Source organism: Babylonia areolata, chromosome 18 (assembly GCF_041734735.1).
Source record: "Babylonia areolata isolate BAREFJ2019XMU chromosome 18, ASM4173473v1, whole genome shotgun sequence".
In the NCBI taxonomy this organism is placed as follows: domain Eukaryota; kingdom Metazoa; phylum Mollusca; class Gastropoda; order Neogastropoda; family Buccinidae; genus Babylonia; species Babylonia areolata.
Window position 1 is genome coordinate 29,039,601 of NC_134893.1, and position 27,738 is coordinate 29,067,338.

General features: G+C 37.0%; 1 protein-coding gene across 3 annotated transcripts in view; it reads left to right on the forward strand.

Moving 5' to 3' along the window:
* LOC143292625 (polycystin-2-like) overlaps window positions 1-27,333 on the forward strand; it is a 28,055-nt gene extending 722 nt beyond the window's left edge. The window contains exons 1-15 of one of the 3 annotated variants that reach the window (XM_076603091.1): window positions 1-3; window positions 2,094-2,207; window positions 3,811-3,941; window positions 5,020-5,279; window positions 5,706-5,930; window positions 6,702-6,864; window positions 7,367-7,603; window positions 8,032-8,213; window positions 9,062-9,281; window positions 13,341-13,474; window positions 15,024-15,141; window positions 15,965-16,273; window positions 17,214-17,372; window positions 18,275-18,309; window positions 21,718-27,333. The exon at window positions 1-3 is cut by the window's left edge and continues 722 nt beyond it. In XM_076603091.1, coding sequence (XP_076459206.1) covers window positions 1-3; window positions 2,094-2,207; window positions 3,811-3,941; window positions 5,020-5,279; window positions 5,706-5,930; window positions 6,702-6,864; window positions 7,367-7,603; window positions 8,032-8,213; window positions 9,062-9,281; window positions 13,341-13,474; window positions 15,024-15,141; window positions 15,965-16,273; window positions 17,214-17,372; window positions 18,275-18,289 — 2,270 coding nt within the window. In that variant the 3' untranslated portion in view covers window positions 18,290-18,309; window positions 21,718-27,333. The remainder of the gene's footprint in view (window positions 4-2,093; window positions 2,208-3,810; window positions 3,942-5,019; window positions 5,280-5,705; window positions 5,931-6,701; window positions 6,865-7,366; window positions 7,604-8,031; window positions 8,214-9,061; window positions 9,282-13,340; window positions 13,475-15,023; window positions 15,142-15,964; window positions 16,274-17,213; window positions 17,373-18,274; window positions 18,310-21,717) is intronic. The other 2 variants (XM_076603090.1, XM_076603092.1) reach the window with 2 other exon arrangements.
* Window positions 27,334-27,738: the final 405 nt, after the last annotated feature.

Here is a 27,738-nt window from a genome sequence, read left to right on the forward strand (position 1 = left end):
GGGGTAAGTGATCATCTGCGAACATTTTATTGTTTTGAAAGTTTAATGGTAATGTAACATATGTATATATGCCATTATGATTATCAGTTATTATATGCTAGCTTCGTGAGTTTCTGCAGTGATGTGCAGTACTTTGCAATGTTTTTTGCATTTTTTTATGTTGCTATTTTAAAAGCATGCAGATGTAGATATATATATTTTTTCAAGCTCAGAAGAACTTTAATATTTTGCTCAAATCTCTGTTGACATAAACTACAGTAATAATAGATCTATAACAATAATGATAGCACTTAACATGGCGCAAACTTCCCATATAATGGGCTGTAAGTGCCTCACATGAAACAAAACATACAATATAATTGTGCATAATAACATGCACTCTGACCAATGGACACAGATCGTTTTCTTTTCAATCGCCAAAGACGTGGAACAAGCTCCCTGATAACCTCCGTCATTCTGATTCCCTCGCATCTTTTAAATCTCGTCTCAAAACTCACCTTTTCCCTCAGCAATAAGTTCATTTGAGGCAGGTCCACTTCCTTTGCGTTAGCTGTGCTTGACTATGTGTGTATACATATATGTATGTGTACATAACTACATGCATGTATGAACGTGTATTGTGTGTGTGTGTGTTTATGTAAGTTTGTGCCTGCCTATGTGTGCGTATGTGTTAGGGTAGCTGTTAGATACACATGTATGTTAAAATGTATGTATGCAGTGTGTGTGTGTCTGTGTGTGTGTGTGTGATTGGTTGATATATAATTTGTGAATCCATTATGAGTGGTTCACCCCTAAATTCATGGGCATCAAACTTTCAAAGAGTCATTGCATCTTCCACATCTGGGTAATATCTGTCAACTCATTAAAATATTTTATTTTTTAACCGTTTTACAAAAATGATTAAATCTGAAAGGTGCATCGCTCAAGCGCTTGGCAGCTCCGTGTGGAACGGTGTGGATTTCACAGTTTGCTGTCCTCCATTTCTTCAGTTAATAGCCTCAATCGCTACAACCAAACACTGTATAATGGAATGCCATTGCGTGCACAATAAGAAATCTAAAATATGATGCAAAAAGGCGAAGAAACAAAGCCTCCTGTTTGCATGTTCTCTCTCTCTCTCTTGATCACCTTTGTTGCTGACAGATTTGGAGAGTCAATCAACTTTAAGAGTACACATCATGTTACGCACCTCTATAAATCAGTTAAACACAGAACTCTTTGGGGGTCTATTAGCTAAGCTTCATTTCACCCATAGCTGAAGTCTTTAAACCTCTTAGTTGTTTTGACAAAATGGAAAGTTGTACAAAACCATTCACATTATTATCTCAGTCCTCCCAAGTGTTGATTTGTGTGTCATTCACAAACAAATCAGTATGTGTGATCCTTCTGATCAGTTGTGAGTGTGAAAAATGTGTATGTGGAGACCACAATAGAGGTATGGGGTTGGGGGAGGCATAGAGGGAGGAAGGGCATAGTATATTACTATATATAATACATAATATATATATATATATATATATATACTTCATTATTGTCATTTTCTAAATCATATACTATACTGATGTGATGATAATGGATAACTAGTTGATAAAGCCTTCAAATTCCATCTGTTCTTTTTGTGAAGTCGTGTGTAATTTTAGGTAATCTTGAACTTGACAGCATGCTCCCCATTAGCACAAATGGCAGAGATGGTTTGGCATGATGGCAGATGCTGATATTAGTGATAAGTCCATTCCAGCCAGTCCTGTTATAAAGGCATAGCAATCTATGGTTAAAAAAAAAAGAAGAAAAAGAAACAACATTGACTCATTGAAAGGGTATGCTTGCCTGTCTATAAATTTCTGCCTGTCTGCCTGTCTTTTTGTGTGCCGCATACACTACATACATAATGTATCAAGTACACACTCACACACACACACACACACACACACACACACACACACACACACACACTTTGGTTGTTCAAGATTGTTTAAGATTTGTTAAATGTACTGCTGGTTTAGTTTTGCCATGTTTGTTTGAATGATACACAATAATACACCAGTGAACATGTAAAGTGTGTGTGTGTGTATTCTGTCACTGTAAATGTACAGGTCTCTGGGCCACGCGTCAAACAGAGGAGACGCAGACCAACCGAGAGCTGTATGTAAAGACTACACTGAGAGAACTGATCATCTACATTGTGTTTCTTATTGTCATTTGTATCAGTAAGTACACATTGCTTTTAATGTTTGGTTTATAAATGGGGAAAAAAAAAATATATATATATGTGTGTGTGTTTGTATATATACATATATATATATATATATTTATATATTGCTTTTAGTGTTTGGTTTATAAATGATATATATATATATATATATATATATATTTATATATATACAGCATTTGACATTGTGATTTCAGTTAAGATATTGTGATATGAAGTGAAAAGTTATCGGATGGAAGCAGAAAAACACTTAAAAGTCTACATCTTTTTTTTTTTCTGTTTTGTATCTTTTGTTTTGGATAGATGTTGTTAAAGAAATAGATTGATACTAATGATAGCCAGAACTTTGACAGGTTTTTAAAGCAAGGGAAAATAATGATTATTGTACATATTTAGCCATAAATGGTAGACTGGCTGCAGAAACACCATGTCATTTTGTTTTGTTTTGTTTTTTTGTTTTTTGTTTTTTTGTCTGTTACTTCTGTTTAAGTTGTAGCTCAGTTAGATGAAGTATTCCATGCCTAATAAAATTTGCCAGTTGGGTTTCTCATCATTTGTGTTGGATAAAGATATTCCAGCACAGAACTAGTATGCTTACACTAAAATAATGGAAATTTTAATTTTGTAAAACATAGACAGTCTTTTGTATCTGAATTTCATTTGCTGGATTTGGCCATAAGCTGACCTTCTTTCTTATCAGAATGTCACATAAAGTTGTACTAAAGCTTACTATATGTTTTCTTCACTATGGGAAGGAAATTAATTATTCTTTTCTTTTTTGTTTTGTTTTGGCTATTTATGTATTCTGCTTCCCCTATGAACATCCACACACTATTCTGATCAACAAACCTAGAACTAGTAGAACTAGAAGAAATCTCTATTATCAGTTGTATACATTTAGGACCAACTTATCAGTATCACTGATTGAAACTTCCTCTAATATAAACAGTGGATTTAGGTTTTTCTTAGGTATGAGGCCAAAGAGAGTCTAGTGTCACAATAAGTGGCATTATCACTTTCTGTGGAATTTTGTGGCCCAGATCCCAAGATCCTTAGTCAAGCATGTTTTCGCTTCTCATTCTCATCTTTCCAATTGTCCCCAATACACTATGTTTAGGTATGACACCGGACTGGCTTATTATATAATCTCAGTGCAACTGATGCTTGTTTTGCTGCTTTTTTTTGTACAGAGTGATAAAACCATGCCTTTTTTTTTTAGCAACACATTTTAAAATGTACATAAAAGAATCCACAGCAATAAATGAATTCAGTCTGACAAAATGATTTTGAAAAATCTGCTTTCATTATTTCCAATTTGTTGACACGTACATGACCACTCAGTGACCTAGAAAGTAGAAAGAAAAAGTTATCCCAGCAACACACAAGTTCCATGGATAGCAGAATTTAGAATCCAAATAGTTCTGGAATAGAGTTTGCTGAAACTGGTATAAGATTCATGAAATGGAGCTTACAACTGATGAGAATATTTACAACTGTACAAGAAAAGCCATTTGGACAAGAAACTATTATATATATATAACACATGATCAGCACCACCAGTGGACAACTATGCCAAACTAACCAACCTTTTTTGTCTCCAGTTACATTTGTCATGACCAGCACCACAATGTACTACTATACCAAGGTGATGAGTGACCTCTTTTTGGATAACGCCGATTCAGAAACTGGAGGTACCTTCCGTACCATGACCAGTGTTGAGGATTTCTGGATTGTGAGTTTCTGATTTGTTTGACTGCTTTTGGGGTCTCTATAATCTATTGATGGTATTAATTACTGTTTTAACATGTTCATTTGGGGTACTTAATCAAATGTTTTATCAAATAATTGAGATATATAATATAATATTGAGATATATAATATAATATAATATAATATAATATAATGTGATATAACATAACATATGAAATCAAAGTCAAACCAGAAGTAGCGTTACATGATACAAAAGAATTGGATATGGAGAAAAACATATGGGCAGTGAAATATATTGTTTGGTTTGTGGTACCTTTGCAGAAGTCATCACTATAGTGGCCAGAAGACACTCATTCCATATTCAGTGCTGATTGTTACAGAAACCTTTAGCCTCACTATTGGTATCAGTTGTAGAGAGAACTTCTAGTAGAGTGCTGCTGTATGTTGTGAATTTAATCATCACTGCTTACTTTACGTCGAAAGACATCTCTTCTTTAAGGAAATTCAAAATGCTGATTCACAATTTATTTCTTTTATTTTTTAGACAAGTAATTTATTCACAGCCCAAAACAGCTTTTCAGTTGCTTTTGTTTTGGTATCTTGAGCATAATTTTCACATGGAACTGGAACAACACATGCTGTGTTGTATGTTTGTGTGTGTGTGTGTGTGTGTGTGTGTGTGTGTGTGTGTGAACTGATTTGCAGTGTGATTGATGTTTTAAACGTGTTGATATAGACACTGATACTATATATATATATATATATATATATATACAATGTATATATGCATGTATGTATGTATGTATGCGTTTAAGTTTTACAAATGGACATCAAAATGAAATTGACCTTAGATACAGCATCTGAATAAAGAAAATTATATCAAATGTCACCTTGTCAGGAAATTATGTCATTAAAAACACTTTTTAAAGACTTGGCCCTTGTCTTTTGATTTCATTGAAAGCCCACAAATTTGCTTCTTCTAACATCTTTATCTTACTGTCTGAAATCATTTTATTTGGAATGTAGCCATGCTTTGATCATTCAGTCCACCAGGTGAGAGAGCATGCAAACTGACTTGATGTGTTGTACTGTGTTGCAAGTATGCCAAGGGCCCTCTGATGGACGGCCTGTACTGGGAGAAGTGGTACAACAATGACACGCTGAAGGCTGATGAGATGGGCTACATTTACTACGAGAACAAGCTCCTGGGTGTCCCCCGCATTCGCCAGCTCCGTGTGCACTCCAACTCCTGCCATGTGCACGACGACTTTGAAAACTACATCTCCCAGTGTTTTGACTCGTACTCTCAGTCCATTGAAGACAGCAAGCCCTTTGGGCCTCAGGATCCAGGATACACTGCGTACGTATTGATAATATTCTAAGCATACTCTGACTGTGTGACTGTTTTCAAGTGACTGTGTGTGTAGAAAGACTGGAGAATCACACTGTGCTACATTTCACCAGAAACCAATGCAAATTTTCCCATGCAAGATCGTAAGATGGGTACATGACATTAAAACCATGTACACATACATGTGTCAATTTTTTGTCACCTCTTGTCATGTTAACTTTCACTTTATTTTCAGTTCTGAAATGAGTTTGCTGAAACTGGTTTAATATTCAAGAAATGGAGTTTACAGCTGATGAGAATTTTTACAAGAAATAATTTGTGCTTTCATGGATTATTTGCTTCTGGCTCTTGAAAAGTCACTTAAAAAGAAAAAAAGGGGATGTTAGTATCAGTAAGGGTTTTGTTGAGTGGCTGTTAGTCTTGTCTGTGGTACAGGTGGACCTACCAATCAGAAAGCCAGTTGGATGGCTCCACCCACTGGGGACTGCTGACCACTTACAGTGGAGGAGGCTATGTTCAGAATCTTGAGTCTAACAAAACATCCTCATTGGAGATCATCAACTACCTGTACAACAATCTGTGGATTCAGCGAGGCACAAGGGCCATCTTCATAGATTTCACTGTGTACAACGCCAACATCAATCTCTTCTGTGTCGTCCGGTGGGCAGCATTTGTAGTGACTACTTTGGCCGTTTTAAACTTCTCTTTTTTTTTCTTCTTTTTTTTTTGTAAAAAATATAAAAAGATTCTGTGTTTGTATGTGTGTGTGTGTGTGTGTGTGTGATAGAGAGAGGATGTTGGTGAGTGAATGTGTGTGTGTTTATGTTTGTATTTGAGTGGAGCAAATAGGAAGTACAGTTTTATATTTTTGAATCAATTTTTTGGGGGGGTTTCTTTACAGGCGGCAGAATGCATTTGTTTTTTTTGTTGTTGTTCTTTTTCGGTTTTTTTTTTTGTTTTTGTTTTTTTAATGAAAAAACAGTGGTGTTATTGTAAAAAATCCAAATGGATCTTCTGTCAGATTTATGAAGGTAACACAATTAATACCTTAAAACAAAAAATTATTAGGATTTTAATCTTAGAATGAGAAGTTTTTTGTCAGTAAGGTCTAAGCAGAGTTGGAAGGACTTAAAAAAATGTTTGGAAAATTGTAATATCAGAGGAAAATAAAAAAAAAAAAAGAAAAGAAAAACTTTACGAGACGGTCTGTATCATTGTACCTAGAAAGTATGGAAAGCTTTTTTTTTTTAATTAAATTTTTTTTAATATTTTTTTTAATATCAACGCCCATGGCACTGTACCAGGCAGGATAAACTTATAAAGGACACACTTTTGAGTTTGGGGGTATCCAAGACCTTAGCCCTGAACAGCCTGCCCATGGGTCGTTGGGTAATAGGTTGTTAAACTTTACCCTTTCATATTTGGGGGCAGGCTTCTTGTGGAGATGCCAGCTACGGGAGGAGCCATCCCCTCATGGACATTCCGTACAGTGAAGCTGATCCGCTACGTCACCATCAGTGACTACTTTGTTCTAGCCTGTGAGGCCATCTTCTGCGTCTTCATATTGTACTATATGGTGGAAGAGATCCTTGAGGTAAAATTAAAATTAATGGTTGTGTGATGGGGACATGTGTGTATGTGATTGTGTGTGTGTGTGTTGTTTATGTATGCATGTTACATATAAAGATTATTTACTGGTTTATTAGTTTTATCAAATTTGATATTGTTCTGAATACATTTATCTGAACTGGCTTCCTGTACACACACATTTCCAAGGACAAAATTTGCTTGTTACAACCTCCATAATTTTCAGTGTTTGTTAGGCTACAGGAAAATGAAAATAATGTATATCCCATGGAAACAACAGGGCTATATAAATGGTAGGGTGTAGAAAATGTCTGTATACATGACTCCTCAAATGCGTAAGGGAGCTGAGTCCTGAAACATAAAAGAAGCAAACAGTTTGTTTTTTTAACTACCCAGTACACAGGGTAGTTACATAACACTAAAAGTAAAAGCATCATAGATTGACCAATCTTTGTGCTAAATACGTACTTGTTTGGTCATTGTAACTGGGAGATTGCTTGTGTTTTCAGATCAAGAAGCACCGTCTGTCTTACTTCAAAAGTTTCTGGAATGTCCTGGATGTGTTGGTGATCATCATCTCCATTGTCTGCATTGCCTTCAACATCTTCCGCACACTCGAAGTGGGGGATAAGCTGGATTCTTTGCTGAAAGACCCCACTACATTTTCAGACTTTGAGTCTCTGAGCTACTGGGAGACCCGGTTCTCTAATGCTATTGCCATTGCCACATTTATGGCCTGGATCAAGGTATGAAGTGGTTGTTTCTATTTACTTTTTCTTTTACTTTTTTTTCTGAGTGCATGCATGTAAGTTTTTGAGTATTAGCGTGTTATATGTGTGATTTTGTCATTCATTTCTCTGTGAAACTCCTTCACCTTGCCAATCTTCAAAAACTTTGACCTGCTTACAGGTTTAGAAATATATAAAACATTTAAAAAAAAAAAAAAAAATCATCAGCTCCTAAAAAAACAAAGAAAGAACAAGAATACTTGAAATATCCAATTTCTTTTTTTTTTGTTTTTGCTGGTTTTTCATTTTGTTTTTAAAAAAAAAGCCTGCTATTCTAAGTCTTGTCTTTATAGACCAATATTTCACTTGTTTGTTTGTGTATGCACACGCTTGCATGCATGTTTGTGTGTGTGTGTGTGTGTGTGTGTGTGTGTGTGCTTACATAGATCTTCAAGTACATCAGCTTCAACAAGACAATGACACAGCTGTCCTCCACCCTGGGGCGCTGCGCCAAGGACCTGGCGGGGTTCTTCATCATGTTCATCATCATCTTCCTGGCCTTCACCCAGCTGGGCTACCTGCTCTTTGGCTCACAGGTCAAGGACTTCAGCACCTTCCAGAATGCCTTGTGAGACAGTTTTCTTCATTGATAAGGATACTTATATAGAGCCTATCCTTGGTCAGAGACCAAGCGCTAAGCGCTTTACAAACACAGAGTCATTTACACAACAGGCTGTCTACCTGGGTAGAGCTGACTGACGGCTGCCATTGGGCGCTCATCATTCATTTCCTGTGTCATTCAATCAGATGTCAGGCATCCACACCTACACACTCAAACTTGTAACATTTAACATTACATGGTTTACAAACAATTCAGAGTAGCGGTGTGTGCAGCCAATATAATTTGGAATGCTCATATCCAGAGGTGGGTTTTTTTTTCTTTTTTTTGGTAATGCAAAATCACAACTATTGTTGAATAAAATCCTGAATGCCTGTCAATTTTTGGCTGTTTTTGGTGCACATGTGCCTGAAACAGCCGTAAGTGTTTTCAGCGAAAGGCCAGTGGTAGAACATATGCAGTCTGCATAATCTAAATTATCTCTCAAATATTTTAACATTTCAGGGAAGCATCTGCTTTTATGAAACAGTCCTTAACATTTTGTGAACCCAATAGAAGTCATCATTGTCATGGTTGTCACATTTCAGAAAAAAGCAAAAGACTTTTCTCATATTTCTGAGCTCAGTCAGTATTGTCATTCTATCATCATCTTTTCAGAAAATATAAAGACTTGTTTCTTAGTTAACAAATATTTTTTTGTGAAAACAGGGTACACATTGCTGCTAACCATAGTAAGTTTTCTACACTTTTTTCGGATTCCAATTCTGACTACCAAATTTTGCGAATTGTGTGTTTCTTGAAGTTTGTGTGTGCTGTTGTTGTGTTTTTTTCATATGTTAGTACTTGAAATGTTGCAGCTTCACACTGTTCCGCATCATCCTGGGGGATTTCAACTTCCACCAGCTGGAGGAAGCCAACCGTGTGCTGGGGCCCATCTTCTTCATTCTCTTTGTCTTCTTTGTCTTCTTTGTGCTCATCAACATGTTCCTGGCCATCATTAATGACACTTACTCTGAGGTCAAGTCCGACATGGCCAACATGAAGAATGAGTTTGAAATCTCCGACTACTTCAAAAAGGTTTGTGTGCTATTTCTGGCAGCTTCCTTTGTCCGTTCTTTATGCGTTCAAGTAAATGTGCACTTGAATGAAATGAGCTGATTACACTTACAATAACATTTATGTGTATTTGCTTAAATATGCGTGCATGCAAGGACACACACACATATACACACCGCATACACAAACACACACATACCACACACAACCACTCTTTCACTCTTCATTCACTCTCTTTCTGTCTTGCACAAACATACCAAATGGTACACACATTCACTCTTCATTCACTCGCTCTCTGTCTCACACACACATACCATGTAATGCACCACACACATTCACACATTACACTTGGTGGTGAGAGTGGAGTGACACAAAGAGAGAGAGAGAGAGAGAGAAAACGATGTCTTTAATTCAGATAAAGAGATAGAGAACGATTTATAATCCAGAGAGAGTGAGAGAGAGAGAATGATTTCTTTAATTCGGATAAAGAGAGAGAGAGTAAAATGAATAAATGCAAGACGAGAGATGCGGTGCGAAGAATGAGTGATGAGAGAGAGAGAGAGAGAGAGAGCAGGATATAAGTGGACAGCATGTGTTGAAAGAAACAAAAAGAAGAATGAAAGAAATAAGACAAACAGAAAAGATGACAGATTCTGGTCCTCTGGTGAGAGAGAGAGACAGAGAATGAATGAATGAATACTGAATGAAAAAGTACAAAAAAGAGAGAGAAAAAAAGGTATGAGAGAGGGTGGTGAACTAAGAAAAACAAAAAGTAAGCAAGAGAAAGAGAGGGAAGAAAACAGAATGAAATATGGAAGGAAAGAAAGAAAATGAGAGAGAAGAGGAGGTGAAGGAAACCCTACTCATGAATTTCTGCTGTGAAAAATACACCACTGCCAGTCACAGTTGCCAGCAAACAGTTCTCACAAATAAATGCTGCGATATTAAAAGACCGGTTCCTATGGAGAAAGGTACTACCACCACCAGAAAGAGAAATGTCTGAACTATTCGACAGTACAAACTTTAATGCCACAGAATCTCACGTATGCTCACAAGCCCGCCCAAAAGGCGTGGGAAATTGCCGCGTTTTAATATAAGACAAAGAAGGGTCAGAGGAGGGTTAGGCGGGCACAGCAGCCGAACTAGTTTACGGGTCTGGCACTATCAATGCTGTCCACGGGAGCTCGCTGTCGGCTAAGCATGCGGTTCTGTTAACTTGGACAGCTGTGTATAAATTGTTCAACATTTTGTTTTCAGAGAAATGCACATATTGCTCAATCAAACAATAGATCTCCTTTTTCTGATTCCAATGACACCAAAACCATTTCTGTAGCTTAAATGGAAGCTGAGATATGAAGTTTTAAAAGCGCTGTCAAATTATCTGAAATGTTTACAATTGTAACATGTGCGAAAGTTAGAAATTGAAGCCTTTTCTGATTTCAACCATATGATCCAGCCATTATATGTTCATTTCTGAATCTGAAAAAAAAAAAAAAAAAAAAAAATCAGGCTTATTATTCATGCTGTAGGGAACAGTGTAAAATCAAATTTGGTAATCATCTTTATATAGATCAAGTGTAATGAGCCTTCAAAATCCTTATTTCATTTCATTTTCATTTGGCGCAAATTTTCGCCCCAAAATAAAATGTTTAAAAATTCATATCTCTGGAACCGTTTAACATATATATAATTTGCACCAATGGATTCAGGATGAAAAGGTCTATAAGTGATGTAAACAGTTTATGTGTATCTGAAATTTGAAAAGCCAGTTTGGAGTACCTGCTCATAAATTTAAAGCAAATGCCTTTATACACACAACCCATGGAAATGTGTTTATTGTTGGGAAAACTACATTAATGACTTACTCCTTTTACTGAGACTGGTTTTGACCTCAGCTAATCATGAAGTGCTTTGCTTTGGAAATGTAGTTCAAATTTCAGTGGACTTTAAATATTGAAAACATTTCTTTCTTTGTTTCCAAACATTCCTGTCTAATCAGCTTTACTGTATCATCTCTGGAATTTGATTTCAAAAGAGCAACATATGCATTAGCTCAGTAGAACAACACAAAAGTCGGACCATGCTACCACATTCCAGCAAGAACACATGTTCATTGTTAACATACGTCCAACACAACAAAGGGGGTCATATAACTCCATATTATGCAATGCCCAGTGATCTAGACTGTATAAAACAGTAAATAAAGGGAAGTAAACAGATAATCCTTAAAATGGTAAAATGCAAGTACAGTGCACACATTCCCAATAAGATGTTTGATTTCATTATCACCTATGACTAAGATATGCATTCAGACACACACACAAAGGTGAGTGTACAATATATATATATAGAGAGAGAGAGAGGGGGAGAGAGAGGGGGGCGTGGCTTGTAATCACATGTACCTACATCTCAGTCCTAAGATGTAGCACACTGAAGTAAAAATATCCAAGTAAATAATCACACACAACTGAGACATGTCAAGCCTTAAATGCAGCATGGGAAGGTAAGATTCTTAAAGGTGCTGCATTGTTGTGTTGTATCATCCAGGGCTAACAGTAAATAATCACACACAGCTAAGAGTAAGACATATTCAGAGACATATATTCAGAGACATGTCAAACCTGAAATGCAGCATGGGAAGGTAAGACTATTAACTCACTCCATGCCACGAGTTTTTGCCCTTGCCAATCCCTGAAAACCCAGGGTTTGTATAGGATGGGAAAAAAATTGTAAAAAAACCCCAAATAAACACCCAGACAATTGATATTTAGTATATGTATGCAAGGAATGTTGTTCCATATGTGTGCAAACAATCAAAGTATTTACTCACCATCTTGATGTTGATCGCGGTATCCATATTTTGTGTATTTTTTAGCATTTTTGCACCCATCAGAAAGGTACACCAACATGTTCCACATCACATTCTAACACTATTTGAGGAACTGAAGACCTAGTGCATGCAATGAAGTATGAACAGGTGGTGAAGAAAGTTGAAATTCACACATACAAAAAAAAAATATTGTCTCTACATAATGAAAATCAAAAAACAAAGAAAAAAACTCAACTGGCTGGATGTTGACTGGCCAGTCAGCTGACAAACCTGGTATGCCAGTGAAGGGATGTGCAAGAGGGAAAAAGGAAAAATTGTCAGTCCAATCACTGGTGAAAACACTTGCAAAATCGTCCGTTTCCTCAGTGGTTTCGTCGTCTGTGTCTGTCACATCTGCTGGCAAATGTTCCTCACTGTAAACTCTCTTCAGCGGCCGAATCTATTTCTAGTTCATCGGGATCTGGTTCAAATTCACTGTCCGAAGAATCAACATTATCTCCTTCGACATCAGAGCCTTCAGTTTGGATCATTTCCAAAGCATCTTCGACGCTGAGTAACATTTCACCTCTCCGACCGTGACGAACACTTCGCCGTGACGCCATCTTGTCAAACAACTTACAAAGCTGACAGGGGGCACGCTTTGTTATCAACTGTGGTTGAGCTTATCGCGACACACACGCAGCGTGTGTGAATGAAAAGCTGACCAGAGGTGACGTAAGATATCACATCTGCTTTTGATTTTCGCATCCGACGCGTCACTCCGACAGTACGACTTTTAAAAATCCAAGTCCGCATACGCGGACATTGGCATCCAACGCTTTCTCCGACGATGTCCGCATATGCGGACAATGGCAGCGAGTGAGTTAAAGGTGCTGCATTGTTGTATTGTGTTGTCCAGGGCTAACGGTAAATAATCACACACAGCTAAGAGTAAGACATATTCAGAGACATGTCAAACCTGAAATGCGGCATGAGAAGGTAAGAATATTAAAGGTGCTGCATTGTTGTATTGTGTTGTCCAGGGCTAACAGTAAATAATCACACACAGCTAAGAGAAAGACATATTCAGAGACATGTCTGATCTAAAATGTAGCTTGGGAAGGTAAGACTGTTTATGGTGCTGCATTGTTGTGTTGTATTGTGCAGGGCTAACAGAAAATAATCAAACACAACAGAGATCTCAGAACTAAAATGCGGCATGGGAAGGTAAGATTGTTAATGGTGTTGCATTGTTGTGTCGCATGGTGCAGGGCTACCAGAGGATGCTGGACAAACTGAACCTGAAGCGGGACAAGATAGTGGACATCCAGTCGGCCCTGCAGACTGCCGACATCAACCAGGACAAGCAGCTGGACTTTGATGAGTGGCGCCAGGACCTCAAAAAGTGAGCTGTCTGACGCACTGATATGTGGTTACAGTTTACACATAAAACAGTTAACACAGGTTGTTTTGTTTTGCTAACAAGCACATTGATATGTGTCACAGTTTACACGCAAATTAATTTACGGAGGTTGTTTTATTTTGCTGACAAACACATTGATATGTGTCGCAGTTTAATAATGATGATGATGATAATATACAGGCTTATATAGCGCAGTACCCCCATCTCAAATGGAGCTCAGAAAAATGCAAACCTAGAAAATGCATTAAAACTAAAAACTGAATATGTCACAGTGACTTATGTACACGTATAATCGTGAATTATAATCTAATGTTCTGTTATTTTACACATTTTCAACCCATCATTCATTCACAGTGTCTTGGCATCTGCAGTAGAAATGTTGTCAACAAACTTTTTCTTTTGTGAAGTTTTTTGAAGAGAACTATAAATCACACACACGCGCGCACACACACACAAATGCACACAACACACACACACACACACACACACACACACACGTGTCCTTCATGTGCCACTGCCTGTGCCACACCCACTCACCTCATGCTCACTTTCATACAATATCAAAGACATTAGCAGTAACCCAGTTGGCATACAGTGCAAGGGAGGGGGGTTGCAAGGGAGGGGGGTGAGTACAATTCAGAATTTAGCTTGCAGGCAATAGCTTATCCTCTTCTTTTCTTTTCAGTGTGAGCGTGCTTTTAAAAAATTATTTGGGTCCAGTGATTCATGCAGCGCATTGAATTGTTCCACCCCCTTCATCAATCTTGCCCTCCCTTCCAGTCCAAAATAATGGACAGTTTGTCTTTTTTTTCAACTCTTGGGCAACCAAAGAGCTATTCTTGGTCTCCTGTTGTGCTCTGTCTCTTTTTTTTTTTGCAAGATCTAGCTTAACAGCTACCTCCACCCTCTATACAAATCATGACTCACTTTATCTCTAGTCAAACAAACCATCTGACAAGATTTTCTCACCACAAACACAAACTTGATTGTCATCAGTGACTTGTAAAAACTTTGCAACATCTTGATTTCATGACAAAATCACAAACTTTTGCAAATTGCTGGTGTTTCAATCCACTAGGGCCAGGCTGTGCTTCATCATCCACCATTCTGAAAATGTCGTCATGGGGTACTGACAATAAACATTAAGTAATTACAAGTGTGACTGGCTGTTGCTCCTCATGGACAATGAAAGTTGATATTTCAAGCTTTCTGACTGATGGCTGTTGGGACACTTCAACGTTAGAATAGAACTGTGAATAATCCTGAAGTGAGGCAGACATATACATATGTACTGAGGAAAATAGAGTTGTATTTTTGCTGATGAATATCTATGTCCTGGAGCACTGAAGCAGTTAATGAGATGGTTTTTATTTTCTTTCTTTTATGTGTCACTTCATATATGTAAATGTATTTTTCCATCTCCTTTCATGTCTTCTTTCATATCTTCATTAACTTGGTCCCTAGTTTCAGTGGATCTGGTTGTACATGTGTGGATCAGATGATGAAGAATTTATGCTTGCTGTGATTTCAGGCGTGGCTTTGCTGATGGGGAGATCGAAGCCATGTTTGCCAGATATGATGTGGATGGTGACCGCATTCTGGATGAAGAAGAACAAAGGCGTATGCAGGCTGACCTCTTTGAACAGAAGGTGATTGCTGTCAACCTTCTAGCTCAGACAAACTGAAAGCTGTTTAATCTTTATCAAAATTTGCTACTCTGTTGAATATCAAAACTTTGCTACACTACATTTTTTTCTCACATTGTCTGCCCCCCTCCCACCCCCCCAAAAAATGGAATAATTCTGATCCAGTCATGTTACTTTACACCTACAGTTCAAAAAATAGTTTTTCTTGCTCAAACCAGGTTTGGTTGATGATTTTAAGGACTTTCCACTGTGCCTGTTATTGACATGTGTACTGGTTGAATCGCTCGCATAAGTAGCATTGACTTGAGGTAGTGTACCTTGTGTGTGAAGAGAGTTACCATGCTTTGTTATTAAAAAAAAAAAAAGAAAAAAAAGAACAAAACACAACTATACAGCCACAGTTCAAAAAATTTTGTTGTTGTTGCTCAAACCAAGTTTTGGTGGTTGATAATTTTAAGAACTTTTCCAGAGTAAAGCTTTTCCAGCACATATGTTTTTTTTTTTTTTTTCATGCACTTGTGCATAGTTATTTATTTTAAGAAAAATAATAACTGTTCTTTTTTTTTTTTTTTTTTTAAATTTTTAATAGATATTTATCCACATTCAAGACCACAAGAGTAACTGTTAATTCATTCTCAACCCTAAATCATCTGATCTAGCCCATACATCTGTTTCTATTCAACAGCTCTTTGTTTAACATATAGTTTTGCTGATGCTGCTTTTTTTCTTGCCCCATAAAGGAGAGGGGGAAATTCAGGTAATTTTTTAAAGTTTTTGTCTATGAATTGCTTTCATTGATCATGTGTCAAAGCATTGACTTTTGCAGGCTGCTCTGAACAGAGAGTATGATGAACTGGAAGGAAAGCCTTCAGGCAGTCGTGCCAGCTTTGATGAAAGTGCTGAGGACAGCGATGATGAAGGCACCGCCACAAAGTCCTCTCGCACAGGCCGAACCTCCAATGGTGTGTCATATGAAGAGTTCACAGTGCTGTCCAGAAGGGTGGATCGCATGGAGCATTCGATCGGCAGCATTGTCTCCAAAATCGACGCCGTGTTAGTTAAACTGGAGGCCATGGAAAAAGCCAAGCTGAAGAGGCGAGAAACCATGGGAAAGATTCTGGACAGTATAACCGAGGTGAGACTATCTGCTTTTTTTGGTGATTGTAAGCTGTAGCTAACAATTTCAGTATTCAGTTTTTGTACAATATTCATTAACCTGGAAAAAAAAGATATACAGCTAACATTTCTTACTTTTCTTTTGGATAGTGTAGATCAATTTCTGCTTATGCCACACTCTGACATTTACTTTTCTCTTTAGCCTTCAGTCTCATCACATGACACGCGTCAGATGGTCTTGATGGTAACTCTGGCCAAAATAAGTATGCAATGAAGTTATATGTTGGTATATAGGAGAAGGTTCAAGGGAAGTGTTGGTTCTCTTCCCATGATTTCAGAGGCCACCCTACCCCCCCAAAAATCCCAAACCAAATCATCAAGGGCAGATCCAGCCTCGCAGAGTAAGACCATCTGACACACGTCATGTAATGAGACTGAAAGCTAAAGAGAAAAGTAAATTCTACAGTTTCAACAAGGTAACTCTTTGCAAATTACTCATGCTTTGGGTGCTTAAATTCTGTTCTTTTTTTTAAGCTTCAGCTGGATTTCTTATGCCATCAATTCACATTTTTTTAATTAAACAATTTATTTTTGTGTATTGCAAGTAGTATATTTGGATCTGACCACATGCTCTGACACCTTGAAACTGAAACTGTGTATTATTAAATTATTTTTCTTTTTAAGGTTCAGCTTTATTTCTAATGCTTTCAGGTGTCTGCTGAATTTCCTATGCCTTCAGTAGATTTTTTATTTAATCTTCAGCAGGATTTCTAATGGTTCAGGAGATTTTTAACCATCTGCTTGAAATCGTATGCTTTTGGTAGAGATTTGAAAAAAAGGCAGTTTTCAGCTAGATTTTTCATGCCTTCTGTATTTTAAAAAGTTTCAGCTAGATTTCTTTAGTTCTGCCCTGAGTAGTAAAGAGAGGGAGGGGTGTGGTGTGCGTTATTTACACACAGTCGGATGGGACGAGTGATGAGATGAAGAGGGAGCAGATGGAGAAGCTGGTGAGAGAGGAGCTGGAGAGGTGGGACTCAGAGACCTCGGTGCCACAGAGCGCCCGCGGGGCCTCGCCCTCTGACAGCAACATCCGCACACGCATTGGAAACGACATTGAGGTGAGTGACCCTCTGCTGTGGACCCTTCCCTCCTCTTTGCTGTCACATTTAGTCTTCTTTCGGTGTTTAAAACTAGTTAACTAAATCGATGGATGCCTTTTTGCTCAGCTCAGATGAGAAGGAATTTCACTTGCAAAACATGCACAGATATCTGATGACTTTTATTGGACAACTAGTTGCTGATAAGTGAGAACTTTGTATCACTGTAACTGATAACTGATGACTTTATTTCACAATTATTGATGTCTGTTAACTTGCTGTCAGAATTTGATATCTGATGACTTTCTATCATGGTTTCTGCTGCATGGTATCACTCAATCAAAATTACTGATATCAGACTTTCTGTCACAGTTACTGATATCTGATGACTTCCTGCCAGTGTTACTGATATCTGATGATGTTTTTTTCCTCAGTAACTGTATTGATATCATGACTTTCTGATCAAAAGTACCAGTATCTGAAAAAATTATGTGAAATTTTCTTATTTCTTTGAGAGTTACTCATATCTGATGACTTTTTATCAAAATTACTCACATTTCATGACTTGAAGAATTATTATTATACTTTGTTAAAGTTTTTTCTGCTTGAAGACTGAAATTTTGATATATTTTTTTTCTGGACCTTTTAATTGTTATTATCATTATTATTATTATTATTATTATTATTATTATTACTAATGCTATTATTATTATCATCATTATTAATGCGTTCATTTATTTTACATCTTTACATGTTTTCAACATCTCTTCAGTTAATATCTTTGTTTATGATTATCTGTCTCGGTTAAAAAACAGGATTCCATGTTTGAATGAGTATATATAATTTTGATTGTTGAATCAGTTAATTACATTGACTTAAACAAAAATGACATTGTTTCTTTGCTTGTGTCCATTTTTTTTCAGTCTTCAGAGGCTTAGAGGTAAAGTTTATGCATAAGGTACTTCTCACTCGTCATTTTTTGCAATCGCCTTTGTGCTGGCATGCTTGCTTGCTTTACATTTCTTGTAGGTTTTGTTTTTTAAGTAGTTGCATGTAATTTTCCTTATGTGCGTGTTTTGTTTGAAATGTATGCTGTTGATACACTTGATTTGACTTTTTATTTAACAATATACATAACACTCACTCAATTTTTTTAACTGTCAGCTTTGAGATTACTTTGATTTAATGTTTAAAGAAGAAGATGTAATAATTAATACAATATTGCAGTGAAGATTATGATGACTGCAGTCCTTTACATGTGATACACACACACACACACACATAAAGGCTGACACAAATGCAGGTGCATGTACACATGCATGCACATGCACACACATACGGTCTACACACAAACATGCCACATGTGGAGTGGTGGTCTAGTGGTAATGTGTCCACCTAGGAAGCAAGAGAAATGAGAGCGCGGGGTCAATCCCATGCTTGCCTGAACTTATTTCTCTCTCCACTTGACCTTGAGTGGTGGTCTGGTTGTCATTATGACAAGACTATAAACCAAGGGCCCTTGTGCAGCACGCACATAGTGGTACATAAAAGAACCCACTGCTACAAAAGGTATGTTCCTGGTACTATTATGTAGTAAAATCCACTTTTATAGTAAAATAAAGGTCCAGATTTGAGTCCCACATTGTCAGGGTGTTATACATAAGCATGTGGGGAGGGGGGAGAAAGGGGGGGGGGGAAACGGTTGTCAGTTTCCATTTCTTCATGTTGTGACCACAGCTTTCATTGTTTAGCATAGACTGTCATTGTTGCTTGTCATAACATGATAATCACTGTCACTTGAACCCTTTTTTTTTCACAGACTTTTTTTTTTTGCGTACAAAATGTGTACAAACATGATAAAAGATATTGTATACTTCATGCATATTTCAGTGGATAACAAAGGTGTTGTCACACGAACATTTCTGGTCAAAGTTATTGTAACAGTCTCATACGACTTGTGATTTCCTTTTATGAGGTTTGTCACACTTACACATGTACACGCACGCTCATACACTTACACTTTTTTCTTTTCTTTTTTGTTATTTGTGATTTGCAGTTTTCTGCACAATAATCCATCCTCTACCCCATTCATGCCACCCCCATGAGGGGAGGTGAGGAGGGGGGGGGAGGTGTTTGCTTGTTCAGTGGAGCACTGTGTGGTTAGAGGAAACTAAGCAAACTTACACAGACTTTGATCACATTGTCACCTGCAGTCATGTATATGCATGCATGTGAGTGTGCTTTGAACAAAAAAAAAATCATATACTCATATTATTTAACAGACATGACATTGCATTTAAAAGACGTGCACACATCCACATGTACATGTGCGCACACATGCATTCATACAAAGCCTCAATGTACATTGTAATTGTTCTTCTTCTCAACCGCTTGACTCTCTTGTCCTTTGAATTGACAGAGCTTTCGGAGCCTATCACCATCTGATTAATGGAGATATTTTATCAAACATTTGTGCCTATGTTCGAAGGGGGAGAACCTCTGACTGATGTTAATAGGCTTCATGAAATGTTCATAAATGTGATTTTTCTTTCCTTTTCCAACTTGAAGAGTTATACAGTTCTCACGAAATTGTTTTTTCCTCCCAAGAATTGAAACCAGTCTTCTTCAAAATGTGGACACCTTTATTTTTGGACTTAAAATTGTTTTTAATGTTCGAGGAAATTATGATTGATGCAGACATTGATGAAGAAAACTTGTCCAGTGATTCAGAAGATAATTCTGATGAAGAAGAGAGTGAAGCCCAGTGCTTTTTACAGCATATTACTTTAAAATATTTTTTTTAAAGCCCTGCACTACAGCAGATGACTTATTCTTATGAATAGTAACGAAATGTACAGTTTATATCATACCTGTCAGTATACTTGGATCAAGCCACATCGATCTGTAGGAGTCAAAGTGGTCACAGTTTTACATATTGCTTCACTTGACTTGGAATGAACACATTTCTTTTTATTGTTGTTGTTGACATCACAAGAAAGTAAAGATGGTGGAAGAGAAAATACACAAAACTGTATGAAATGTAAAAGCTGAAGAGGGAGGTATAGCTTTCCACTTGTTTGGAGTTTTTGTTTCATTTGATGTCAGACATATTGCAGTCAACTTTCACTCAGGGGGGTTGGAATTTGTTTTGCCCTTAGTTTACTCCCAGCCTTGATCAGACTAATTGCAGCTCACATATATATGCTGTGTGGTAGGATTTGCAGCAACAGCAAAGAGCAACCAGACTTGAAACAACAGCCGCAATAGACAAACCAACAATTAAATGTCCGTCAATGATCTCTATGAAGCGCTGAAATGCCTGTCAAGCAGCAGCAACAGGATTGCTGATGAAGACTGGGATCTTTGGTCGAAAAACACATCACGTGTGCAGGGTGTTGGGTTACTGTTACTGGGTGCCTGTTGACCCTTGTCGTTCTGGTTTTTGTGTTTTCTTTCTGGGGAATGCTGCCTATTTTTATTGTCTGATCGTTTGTTGGTTTGTTTCTTCACAGTTTTCATTTCAGGTATTGTTCACTCTTCTCATCTGTCCTTTTCTGTGTGAGTGTATGTGTGTGTGTGACCCTCACTCTCAGTCTCTCTCTGTCTCTCTCTGTCACTGTGCCTCTTGATCATTTTTTAAAAATAAATTAGAAATTTTCACTGTTATTGTATTTTAATCTCTGTGTGTGCATGTGTGTGTGTGTGTGTGTGTGTGTGTGTGTGTGTGTGTGTGTGTGTGTGTGTGCATGCAAGGGGATCCCTGTGGTAGTGTGTAATTTTGTTTGCATATTTGTATATTGTTGTTTGTATTGATGCTTTGAATAAGCATGGATTGTTTACGGATGAAGCACTTCGTAAGTATATAATAATTTTTGTTATTGTTTCAGCTTACAAATACACACACACACACACACACACACACACACACATATGGTGGCAAACAGTCAAAGAGATACTGTTCACATTTCTATTTGCCATAAGTGAAGTTCTTGTTACTCTCTGTTGATGAAAACCACAGTACATTGGCAGTGACACACAGAGAAAGTGCTTTTGAATTATTTGACAGTTTGAAAAACATTTTGATTTATTTATTCTTTTATTTATATGTTTTTATTAGATGTCTTCCTTTTCAGGAAGATGGGTAGATGGGGGGGAGGGATGTTCAGTGGGGAGAGGGGGGAGGGATCTTTCAGTGAAACAGAACAAAAAGTGACAAATCATCAAATCTTTTGAACAGGAAATAAATTCACACACCTCAACACTTTTCTCACGTCAAATACAAGAATTGACGAGAACAATCTTGCTTACAGCGGTCACAGACCTGATGAGTTGTGAGTGCCTTGCATGTATGTCTTCTTGTTTTCAGGACAAGGATGATGTCCTGTCAGACCTGGATGATCTGCTGACAAGTCCGCTGTGAAGAGTACTTCTGCAGCATCAACAGCAGCAGCAGTCTCTCTGGATCTGCCTTGCCCACTTTGTGGAAACATTCCAGACTGGTTACTTTGTGTGTCTCTTCAGCTCCTAAGTCGATCTTGAGTGTTTGCAACCAAATGCACTACTGTCAGGTTTTTTTTGGATTTTTTTGGACATGTTAGAGTGTATCTGTTGTGGTCTCCTCATACATTGTGTCTTTTTACTATTCCCCCATTTTTAAGCTTGTAAAGATAAATGAGTAAATACGTGATTGAAAAATGAAGGAATAAATAAACACTTATTTACATTCTAGACAAGAAGGGCATTACTTAGCTCCCAGTCCTTTGAGTTTCACATGAAAACAGACATGATGAGGTTCTACTTGTACACACACACACATATACACACACACTCACACACGCACACATGCACGCATGCATGTGTACATGCATGCACACATAGAAGTTCATACGTTTCTCTCCCTTAGTGACTTAGCATTTCCTAGCATGTTATAGATAAAATTTATTGAACCATTACAGCAAAATCAGGTATGGAAAAATGTTGTGAAGAAAGATTCAGTTGCCCTTACAGAAACCAAGTGCATGTATAATCATCACATATCTGGTATGACTGACTTGATACAGATTCAAGTCAAAGACCTGATCATGTTTGTAAATGCCCACACTGATTATAAACCACACAGATCTGAAAGGATATATGTACTGTTTTTATTCATATTATACTGCTTTTCACACATAAAAAAAAAAAAATGTTGATGTTAAAAACTGATTTTTGATGGTGTTGTGTCTCTACTTCAGCATATATTTTTTGTCGTGTAGCAGCAATGTTTTGTGTGTTATTTTTGATTAATTGAAAATTGACAGATTGAACAAGACTGGAGTGGTAACTAATTTGTTTCTGTCATATTTATTATACTCATTAATGTTTGCAAACATCCCCCCCAAAAAAAAACAGATGTTTGGAAGACCAGTACTAACTTGTTTGATCAGATTAAAAAATTTTTAATTTATTTATGAATAAACCATGAATATGTCATGGACAGTGAGTGAAGAGAACAAACTCAAACTTGCAGAAAAGAAACATCAGCATGGCATGTTGAAATATTATGTTGATAATATACAGGGATGTGTCAGGTTGTTAAAAAACAACATCAAATCAACCTAGTGGAATTCATGTTTTAATGAATTCTAGGGGATTTTTTCTTCCTTTTTTTTTCGTGGATGCTCTGTCCATAGTTCATTGAAAATGACTAATTTAATTTTCTTGATAAGCCTCATTTTAGTAAATGAAAGTTCACTTTGACCTGCAAACTATGACTAACTGAAGCACCCTCTCCACATGTGACTCTGAGAATACACAATGTTGTGATTGTGGGACATGCTTCAAGGAGCAGACCAGTTCCTTTGAACTGCTGTTTTGCAGATTTCTTTATAGGCTTTCTGTATTGGCTTGATATTATTTAAGCAACAACAGCAACAAATAATTCCCTTGTTAATTTAGCATTGGGTCATTTATGATAATACTAGTACATTTATGTAGGTTTTTAAACATCTCAAAGTGCTTTACGACAACAAGATATACGCTCATCGGTCAGACACAAACCACACAGGAACACCACCCTATTCATGCATGCAGCACGTGTGCGCTCACTCTCTCTCTCTCTCACACACACACACACAATTCATATTTGTTGTGACAGAGACAAAGGACCAAATTTGTTTTTGTGATAGTGTGGAAAATTAAACCAAATGGTTCTCAAGCAGAGAATGACCATTGAATCTGTATGAGCTTTTGAAAGGTAACAATAAGCTCAATAAAGTGATCCATTTATATCATGGAATAACTAGGAAAACTGTTGTGCAGTTAGCAGTTTTCCCTCTGACCTTTGAAAGAAACTTGGTTCGGCAGCACTGGTCTGAAGGAAAGTTCTTTTGGCAAAAATTCACCAGTTTGAAGAATTATTTTGCAGTTGAGTCCTTCAGAAGATATAAACCTAGCCTAGAATTTTTTGGCTGCTTCAACAAAGTTTATCAGTATGTGCCTTGCAGAATATGCAGTGAAAATATGATTGAATCAGTAAAATACTCGACTTAAAACTGAGCATTATTAACTGAAAACTTAGCATTATTTTGCCAGTGAATTAATCAGTCAACCCATGGTACTAAAATACCATTTGCTCAGAAATGTGGTTGTTGCTTTTACACTTTACTACTGTGTGCCTTGCAGAATAATGAGAAATGATGTATTGTTTGCTGTTTTTATAACTGTCTCAAGATTGTCAGATGCAAAGAAACTGCTCTGTACAAAAATATGTCCTTTCACAATTTTTGTTTGGGTATATAGATAGTTGTCAACTCATCATTTCATGGCACATTATGGACAAGCTTAGTAAAACAGTTTTGTCTTTTTTATGTTTTAATTTTGGACATGATTGAGACAGGAAATCATTCTCTTTTTCACTTTGTTTTCTCTCTCTTTTTCACTCTCTTTCACTGCACATGAACATTGCTTGTCAAAGTCATTGTTACAGTTGCATAAGACTTGTGGTTTCCTTTTATGAGGTTTGTCACTTTGGTGCATTGCCCTTGCCCACACACATGCATGCACACATGCACATGTACACACATGGTCATACACCTGACTTTTTCACAATACCTTTTCCTTTTGAAAATTCTACCCTCTACTTCACAGCAGTTTGAAAAGACAATTGAAATGGAGATGATTGTTGTTGATGAGATTGCATTGGGCAAGAAAGAATAAGAGAGAAATTACTTTATTTTTCCTGTTAAGCATGAGCATGAAAAATCTTTTGTTTTTGTTTTGTTTATTTTCCTGTGTTTTCATCCACTTGGATTTTATAAACAGAATTGATTGGTTCAACAGTTCTGGCAGACTGTTGTTGTTGGCCTCTAGAAAAGCGGAGAAAACAGATAAGGCTACCTCGTTGTTGACGGCATGTTGTCTTTAGTGATGACACTCATGGTGAGTGTCCATGCATGAGGAAATCAGGGCGTCAGTTTGTTCCCAAACCGGTTTCGTGGTCCACAGGGTAAAATGTACTTGACAAGGCTGTTTCTTTTTTAAAGACTTCTTTTTATTTTAATAAAAAAGATGTGAATGTCTGTATAGTGTGACAGTTTGCCCATAAAAATAAAAATGATATGGCTTCACACATGCTTTGGATCCGCGTGTTGGGGTCTTGTTACTGTCTGCTGCAAACTAATTTGATAAAAGAGAAAGGTTGAAGGCAGACATGCTCAGTTTTCTATGGTACATTTTACCCATTCCTTATCCAATCAAATTTTTGCATGATGAGTCACAAAAATAAACAGCACTTCACCTCGTTGGAAAACTGGAGGAGTCTATACATGTTATATATTTCTGATGCTCCTTTCTACGGAGTGTGTCTCCAGAATGTTTATCTACCTATCTTGTGGAACACGTTCCTTGTTCTGGAATGTGTGTACTGCTTTTCATGGGCCACTTCGAGTTTTGTACAATCTGTGCAATTTATCTGCATGGTTCCATTGGTCAGTGTCATCCATTTGTTGCTAGTCATCCCTCTTCGTGCTGATTGCTAACTGTACCCTGCAGTATTGTGTATTGTGATTTTTGACTTTGAATACTGTCCCATGCCCTGTGATTGATGTTCATGTTTGATAAGATGACTTTTTTTTTTTTTTTAAACCCATCAAGAAGAGTCTGAAATGATCACTAATGATGTGTAGCCAGTTAGAACAGGAAGCATAGGTTTGAAATTTTCTTTGGTATGTGATGTATAACTTTCCTCTTTAGTCATGCCTGTCACAGTTACGATGATGATAAGAAATAAAAGGGAAGAACCACCGTTTTTTTCTAAAGGAGTAGGAAGGGGAAGGTGAAGCATTAGATAAGACATTATCTTGATGAGGTTAGGGGATAATGTTTTTGATACTTTATTTTGTTTCTTCGATGTTTTATCTCAGTCCAAGTCAGACTTACAGTGTGATTAAGTTCTAGTGTGATTCACATCTTATATCACATGATAAAGGATTAAAGAAAGAAAATAATGGGCATTAAGTGTAAAGACTTAAGTGATTGCCCTATGATGGAAATATCTGTTCCCTTGCATTGTACCAAAATGGCCCAAGGACGGTAATTTCTGTCCATGTTATTGTAAGGATTTTCTAGTCACAAAATCATTAAATTTATTCGAAATTGTCATAAGTGGATCTTGTTCATTTTCCTTTCAGAAAAGCATAAGCTGTGTATACTTTCTTTTAGTAGTTTGCATGCTAGAATTAAGAAAAGAAATTATTATCATCTGTGGCCAAAAGATACCTCAGCAAATAGTGGTGACTGAGCATAAAAGGTTTGGCACTGAAGGGTTCAGAGGGGTGATGTTCCCTTTTTGAACCTAGCGTTTATTTTCAGCCTGGGACATCGTGTCTTCAGTCTTTGTGCCCTAAGTGATGATCACAGAATGCTGTTATTTCATCATGCCGTGTAACCAGGTTGATTTTGAAAAAAAGGGGAAAAGATATTGAATTTGAGTCATTTGAGCTTCAACTGCTGTGTCTCTTGTTGTTGTATTTATTTTCTTGGTGCCTTGTGTTTGAAATGAAATGGTCTTTCCCCTTCTGTATTGGTGTCTTTGAAAAACTATTTCAGTCTTTTGATAGCTTGGTGTAATCTTAGCATTGGACCAAACATGTTATGTCTGTCTTTCTGTAAATTCATGACAGATTTACGGCAAACCCACTTTTTTTTTTTCTTTTTTTCTTTTTTTTCTTTCTTTTTTTTTCTTCATTGCAGACTTTTCAGTTCTTTGTTCTCTATGGTTGCTTATTGAGTTTGTTTTTCACTTTTAACTCTGTATTGCTTTTACATCCAGCTCTGAACTCCTTGTATTATTTTTGTCCAACAAGCTCTGACAAATAACAGCATATTTTTGGAGATGATTAAGAAAAATATTGACATTTTCAACAAAGCTTCTTTTTTTAATTGTTGTCTGGTCTGTATTTGAAAACAGGCCACAACAGTTGAAAATTGCATGGTACTGCAGACATGAATTCTGCAGTATAAAACAGAATTGAAAAAAGAAAAAAAAAGGTCCCATTGATGTGTTGTTGTTTATTTCGGAGTGCATTAGTATACCCATTTAAGTGTGACAGTGGATGGAAGTGAAGTTTTTTCAACTTTTTATGTCATTCATGTTTGGATAACTTTTTCCCTTTGGTCCATTTTGTTGTTTAAAAGAAGACATATATGGCCTTTTACGATTTATTATATTATCCGTCCTTTGGCTGAAATGGCTTTTCTGTGGCTCAACCGTCCAGTCACCAGTCTGTTTAAGACTGTTGTAACAAAAGATACCTGCTGATCTGTGATGAATTTTGATAAGTTTGTGAAACCAAATCTCATCAGATTTTTTATCTTTGCCTTTCTGTTGTTGTTTTTTTTAATTCAGTGTTTCTCAGTGCTTTTGCATACAGTGTTGTTGTTCTCACTCCTCCATCTGTCTTATTGCTTTAATGGGTGTTACAAATAAAGCATTTAAATGGAACTCTTTGTTTTGTAGGTGTGTGTGTGTGTTTGCATGTATGTGAATGTGATGCATGAAGAGAAATATGAACATGTAAAAAAAAATTATAATGCACAAATGTGGGAATGTATTTTTGACATTTGGTTGATAAATAATTTTGCAAACTTGTTCACATGTCAAACACTAGAGTTATTGTCAGGCATGTTGAACACTTGTGTGTTGGCCAGTCGCATACAAGACCGCAAGCTCATTATGGTGTTGCTGCATGTTAAATTGTCAGCAGAGTACAGCATGTCACTTTTAATGCTGCTTTCCAAAAATATTGGTCTCAGAGGAAGACATGACAACCTTCCAGTTTCCAGCAATTATACCTGTTGCCAGAGGTGTGGGATGGGTCATGCTGCTGAATCACCAACAAGACTTGAT